Below are 7,479 nucleotides of genomic sequence, written 5' to 3' on the forward strand. Positions count from 1 at the left end.
TCAACCTTAAGAGAGAAAATACATTAAGGCCTTCCGAAAGGAAAACCCTCCAAAGTTTGACGGACTGGGAGAGCCCCCGAAGGCAGAGGCTTGGATACGCGACCTCGAGCGTATATTTGACTTCATGCGATGCACCGATAGGGAACGTCTAGCTTGCGTGACGTATCAACTGACTGGACCTGCCGATTTTTGGTGGGAAACTAAACGACGAACTATGAACCCTGCCCGCCACGAGGCGCTCACATGGGAAGAATTCAAGGAAGAGGTGTACGACAAGTACATTCCCATGAGCTATAGACGGGCGAAGATAGTGGAGTTCCACACCCTGAAACAGGGAAACATGACGGTGACGGAGTACGACCATGCTCTTTGTGAAATGACCCGATATGCACCCGAGTTAGTGGACACCGATGAGAAGATGGCCGCAAAATTCCGTTCTGACCTTAGATAAGGGTAGCCGTGGCCAGCCGCAGAGGAATCTCGTACTCCGAAATTTTGAGTTGCGCTTTAGATGTGGAAGAAGCACTACCAAAGGACGAGACGACGGTTAATCCTACACCACCAACACCTCAACCGAACTATCGAGACAAGAGGAAGTCGGAAGACAACCGAGCTCCTTATGACAACAAGCGACACCGTTCTACTTTCCGCCAGACGCAAGACTATGACCGGCAAGCCATGCCACAGCCGAGAGGGAATCAACAGAAGGCACCCCACTGCAACCGGTTCTCCAAGTACCACTTTGGCGAGTGTAGAGCTGGAGGCATCCGATGCTTCACTTGTGGTGGAAATGGACATATGTCTCAAGAGTGTCCGAATAACAACAAAGGAGGAATGTGGAATAGGCAGGGACATGGGGAACAACAGCAACAACCACAACCCATTCGACAGGTGGCCCCACAGCAAGCGAGAGCGTACGCGCTGAAAGGAAATGAAGGGCAGGAACAGCAAACCGACAAGGACTGATGGGATGAAAGAGAAGTACCCCGAATAGTTTATGGAAGACGACTAAAATTTCGGGACGAAATTTTTGTTAAGAGGGGAAGGATGTAGCACCCCGGAAAATTTTTGACTTTTTTTTACTTGATGGCTTATTTTCGTTTTATTAATGAGGATGTTGATTTGGAAATGCATTTTTGGAAATTGATTTCTATGAGGTTGTGTTAACGATGTGAAATTAATGGTTGAGAGTTATGTGGAATAATATGATATGTTTTCCATTGGGCGAGATTTAATTAAATAGGATCATGCATATTTGTGCCAGTTACCTTATTCAAATTCTTTTCGGCATTTCTATTTATTGGAAGTAATATCTTCTTTCTTGGATTTATTTAATTATTTTGGGATATTTATCCAATTAAATCCAAAACCAAAATATTCTTATTTATTTTTCCATGATTTTCGAAATCTCCTATTTTTTGGGAGAGGAGAAATTAAGTATTCTATAATTGATTTCTTACTGATTTCTTTCCATGAATGAATTGGAATATTCTAGCCAATCTTGCCTTACTTTATTCTATTAAAGATTTGGAAATTTTTCTGGTGGTAGGAACCTTAAACCACACGCCTACTTCTCATTATTTTTGGAGGATTTTACAAATTTCTCTACTCCGTATTATTTTATTCAACTCCGTGAAATACCAAATTAAATCATAAGCTAATTAAATAGCTATGATTTTAAAAAATCCTCCCCTTATTTCTCCCCATAATTCACGCCTTCCTCCCCCCCAAATCTCTCAAATCTTTATTTGATTTATTCTCTCAAATATGTGGTGCACGACCAGTAGCTTCTGATCTGTAATTGACTCATCAAACGAACTAATTTTGATATGCAATTTTTACTGAGTAAACTTCAAGGTGTTTCCTGTGTTGTGTGGGAATTTCAGCCCCTTTTGACGAAAAATGAATTTTTAATAAATATTTGAAGTTGACTGCGCAAATCTGCCAGAAACCTGTGTTCTCGCCAAGAATGTTTCGTTTTCTTTTTGACTGACCAAATAACCTCCGATTGATGTGATTCTTAAACTATATGAACATTTGAAGTGTCTTCTAAGTCGTGTAAAATTTTCAGCCTTTTTAGTCTTTGTATAAATTTATGGTAAAGTTTTCAAATGAACTGCGCAGTGCTGTTAGAAATTTTATGTTCCGACCAGAGAGTTTAATTATTGATTTGACTGAATTAACGACGTGATTTCAGTGTGAAAATTAGTCAGGATGAACTTGAATGTGTATTCTGTGTTGTGACCAAAATTTAGCTTCATATGAGGTCGGGTGAATTTTTAGTGATTTTTATAAAACGGTCGCGCAGTTCTACCAGTTTTCTACTTTGATAAAAGGATATTTATTTTCAAGTTTAAAAGTATTATATGATGCATGTATATCCAAGGAACGTGTTTAATGATGTGATCGCGTGAGATACGTCGAAATATATTATGGTGTGTTTTCCATCTTTGTGACGAACATTGGGTTGGGTAAATTGAGAAAAACGATGAGAGAGAAACGATAGGACATGCATGGTAATATGATTCTGTGGAAGGCTGACTTGTGTTGTCGTTGACAAGGGTGATTGTATTCGTGAACTCGAGGAACGAGAGTTGCCATAAGTTGGATTGCGAATTGTTAAGCGAACGAGGTGGGCTTTCTTTTCAAACCTCTTTATTTTTCCGAAAATATGATGTGGTGTTATAAGGGTGGTGTAAAGTGTTATATCATGCCGTGATTGTTTTGATGTTGAGATTGTTGTCTGATGCCTAGTTCGTTTGAGTTTGCTCCGTTAGGCTATAGGGCTTTGTTGAGATTGTGCTTGATGCCTAGTTTGTGAGTTCGCTCCATTAGGCTATAGGGCTATGATAAACGAATTTGGGTCTGAGTAGGGCCGCAAACCCTATCAGGCTGTGTACACAGAGGGGATCGTGAGCCGTCCTTGATAGTCGGCCGGTCTCGTGGGCGAATAGTGTGGCCACACTTTCGTCGCACTATGGTAAGAGGATGTGATTGATTGCTTGATGAGAAAGTGGGGAGATTGTTTTGGCCGGCCGGTCTGTGAAAAGTGTTTTTGTGATACTCGTGATATTTCTTAAATAAACGTAAAAACTCGAGTTCACCGGTATGGATGACATAACTGTTATAAAATGTTTTCGGCATGAGCCCATTGAGTACAACAAGTACTCAGCCCTGCATATCCTTTTTTTTATGTGCAGGTTGAGGGGTGATGTTGCAGCGGATGTTGAGTGAGCTTTAGGAATTCCCGGATGCGTCGTGTCTTCAAACATGGGCGTCATCCTATAACTCTCCTCTGATACTTGTTTTTCCGCTGCCGTGTTTCGAATCGTTCTTGTTAACGTCTTTCGTTTTGCCCCACACTTCTTTTTAACATTATTTACCTTGAGATATTAACCCGCTCCTTAATTGTTTAATCGATTAAAACTCTTCTTTTGAAGCTTTGTTTAAGATGTTGTCTTTCATTGCTTTCCCCTTTTTCTTCCCTGCTCCTTCGTCCCTTCCCTAGTCACGATTTCTCCGTCTTTACTATCCTTAGTGAGGGCGGTCGTGACACTTGGTAACATGCAAGGTGGCAGAAATCACGTAGACTAGGCTTTCAAACTTAACCATTTCAGATCTAAAATCTAACAGCTATCTAAATTCATGAACTCAGATTTATCAATGCGGAAATGAAAACATGCTCGCAACACTTGGAAATTACAGTAATAACTAGATCTAAGCTATCTAGGCAGAAAGAAACATAATCGAACAGAAAGAAATGCATAAAAACAACTTCATTGCATAAAAGGTGTTTGGATCTAAACGAAATACTTCAAAAGCAAACGGAAATTGAAAGTGCAACAGGTCCAACGTAAGGAAACACGTAAAGATTAACTAAGAAAGCAAATAAAGATTGTTTGCCACTCCGGGCAATGAAACTGCTAACACTACGAAACACACTGGCTGGAACGAGATAATGCGGAACTCCAGCGAACTGGTGAACTTCAGGTGACCATGGCTGTGGCGAGGAACGAGAATATGAAGGACAAATGCTAAAGGAACTAACTGCCGAGAGAGAACTACTCTAACTAAGAGTGTATATTCCTAATGATGATTCCTTATGATCGATTCTTCCTTCTCTCTCCAAGTGGCTCCCTTTTATATGGAGGCCTGCCCTTGATTTTTAGGGTAGACTCTCTTCGCGAAATGACCATTTTGCCCTTACTTGTGGCTGATCTTCCCAACAATCATTTTTCTCCATCTCGAGCCTTTTTGGCATGCATACTGGTCAGTATAGCAACATTCTGATGCCCTTTTCACATGAGTTATCCGATACCTTTCCTTCTGACTGGAACCCTTTCCCTGCACACTTTAGCAACTGTTTTGCAGATATATTTCAATTATGCACGTTATACTGACCAGTAACCAAGGCCTAGAATACGACTTATCAAAAGCTAAAACCAAACATGAGAGAGGAAGTGCTAATGGAAGTCTTGAAGCTGTTGGCCTTGGGGATCATTTACTCTATACCAGATAGCGAATGGGTCAGTCTCGTGCACATGGTACCAAAGAAGTCATGAATTCAAGTGGTCACAAATGAGAAGAATAAATTGGTGCCTACCCGACTGGTCACTGGGTGGATGATGTGCATTGACTATCGGAAGCTGAATACTGGCACCAGAAAAGATCATTCCCCTTTGCCTTTCATCGATCAGATGCTTGAGCGGTTGGCAGGCAAGCAATACTTTTGCTTCCTGGATGGGTACAACGGATACATCCAAATTTTCGTGGATCCAGAGGATCAGGATAAGACTACCTTCACATATCCTTTTGTCACGTATGCTTACAGAAGAATGCCATTTGGATTGTGTAACACTCTGGGCACCTTTCTGAGGTGTACGATGAGTATGTTTTCAGACCTACTAGAAGAGTGCATCCAAATATTCATGGATGACTTCACAGTCTACAGGGATTCGTTTGAGTCTTGCCTGCACCATCTGGATGTTGTACTAAGGAGATGCCATGAAAAGAATCTGGTTCTCAACTTTGAGAAGTGCCACTTCATGGTACCCGAAGGCATTGTGCTGGGACATGTGGTACCTGAAAGGGGAATACAAGTTGATAAGACGAAGGTGGAAGTAATCTCTAAACTGCCATACCCTACCAACCAGAAGGAGATCAGAGGATCCCTTGGTCATGCCGGTTTTTATAGAAGGTTTATAAAGGATTTCGCTAAGATTTCCCAACCTTTGACAACACTCTTGAAAAATAATGTAGAATTCAATTTTGATGACAAATGCAAAGAAGCTTTTCAGTTGCTCAAGGATAGGCTGATATCTGCCCCAATTATATGAGCACCTGATTGGAATCACCCCTTCGAGGTGATTGTGATGCAAGCGATTTTGCAATAGGAGCAGTGTTGGGCAAAAGGATAGATGGAAAGAGCTATGTGATATTCTATGCCTCGAAAATTTTAAACCAAGCTCAGAAGAACTATGATACGGCCGAGAAAGAGATGCTAGCAATCGTGTATTCTTTTGAGAAATTCCATCCTTACCTGCTTGGATCAAATGTTATTATTTTTACTAACCATGTAGCGATGAAGTACTTGCTAGCAAAAAAAAGAGTTTATGCCCAGGTTGATCCGTTGGGTATTATTGCTGCAGGAGTTCAATTGGGAAGCAAAGGACAAAGCAGGGACAGATTACAAGGTCGTAGATCATTTAAGTAGGATAGCCCAAGGGGAAGATGAGGAGGTTATCCCAGATACCTTTCCTGAGGAATACTTGTACTACATTTTGGCACCAGCTGAGTTGATCAGTTTGGCAAACGATGACACTCTAACTGATCTAGTGGAATCTGTGAATGAAGCGGGTAAGAATGCTGAGCCGTGATTTGCTGACTTAGCAAACTACCTAGTGACAGGAGAATTGCCTTCGTCTCCGGATGTTACTTGGGCTCAAAGGCTGAAGGTTAAAAGTGAAGCTAAATACTACTTCTAGGATGATCCCTATCTGTGAAAAATGGGAACGGATCAAGTTAAACAATGATGCATTCCAGAATGGGACCAGGAGGATATATTGATGCATTGCCACCCCTTTGCCTGTGGTGGCCATTTTGGCCCGAAAAGACAACACGAAAAATCCTGGACAATGGTTTCTATTGGCCGAGTCTGTACAAAGATTCCCACGAGTTCTGTAAGAGATGTAGCCACTGCTAGCTGACAGGAGGAATCTCTGCCAAGGATGAGATGCCACAAGTACCCATAGTGTTCTGCGAAATTTTTGTCGTGTGGGGCATGGATTTTATGGGACCATTTCCATTATCTTATGGAAATTCTTACATCTCAGTGGCCGCGGATTATGTCTCTAAATGGATCGAAGCTAAAGCTACCAGCACATGTGAGTCGAAAGAAGTGACGAAGTATCTGAAGGAGAACAATCGAGGCACACTTTTGCAACCGAACAATCGAGGCACTAATGAAGAAATACGGAGTTCATTGATAGAGTTGAATGATACTATATGTGTGTGTGCAGGTCAAATAGGTCCAGAGGATTCACTCAACCACTAGGCCTAGGAAATCTCTAAACTATCTGACTATGTCATTGTGATACTCTCAATCACTATCAAAACCTTTACCCATTTACTATTGGCTAGTATTGGGTAGTAAGGATCGATCCCACAGAGGTGGAATGGGTTAGCAAGTGTTCAGAGGATTTGGAAGGGGTTGGCTGCTGCCACGCAACTCAAGGGTTAAGACTTGTTTAACAACTAGACTCAGAGGAATTTAAAAGTGACTAATCTATCTACTAGACCTAGGAAACAGGTAAAGGTACGTACGCATGCATGATTGACGGAAATGAAGTAACTACAGGAATGAGGTAACTAAACTTCTAGGTCAAGCAAACGGGTTTCCAAAAACAGTTAGACAATACGTAAACATGCAGTGGAGACCATTTGCCCTTTGTAAAACAGACATCTAACTAACGGCCAGTTGTAAAACAGACATCTAACTAACTTCTACATTCATCTTCTCCAACAAGCTAAGTAAACAGAACCGAAAACAGAGCATCAAACAAATGAAAACAGAGCAACCTCAAATCCGACTTCAAACATTACGATTTAACACAAAATTACTAGATCTAAACTACTAGGCCGAGCAAAACAGGAAAACAATAGTAAACATCCATAACCATGCAAATCAGAACATCACGTCTCAGATCCACAACTACAAACTTCAATCCAACTCAGATCAACAAAAACCAACTCCGATACGTCAGATCCATACACCTCAATTCAGATTTCACCGATTCAACAATAAATCAAATCCGATCAACCCGATCTCAACTACAAATCAAACATCAATTGCGAAAAGCATCCAAATCAGTAAAAACCAAGAATCAAACATCAGAATTAGCTGAACAGAAAATAGAAACATCCATAACTACTGGATTAAAGATTCAACATGGAAATATTAAATGCCGAGCTTCTAAAACG

The 7,479-nt window shown here is 41.0% G+C and overlaps 1 protein-coding gene across 1 annotated transcript; it reads left to right on the forward strand.

Moving 5' to 3' along the window:
• Nucleotides 1-214: 214 nt before the first annotated feature.
• LOC121810670 lies at nucleotides 215-966 on the forward strand. The gene is made up of 2 exons (XM_042211421.1): nucleotides 215-434; nucleotides 512-966. Exons 1-2 carry the CDS (start codon nucleotides 215-217, stop codon nucleotides 964-966), a joined length of 675 nt encoding a protein of 224 aa, XP_042067355.1.
• The last annotated feature ends 6,513 nt before the right edge of the window (nucleotides 967-7,479 follow it).

The sequence above is a fragment of the Salvia splendens genome, chromosome 7 (assembly GCF_004379255.2).
Source record: "Salvia splendens isolate huo1 chromosome 7, SspV2, whole genome shotgun sequence".
NCBI classification, from domain to species: Eukaryota; Viridiplantae; Streptophyta; class Magnoliopsida; order Lamiales; family Lamiaceae; genus Salvia; species Salvia splendens.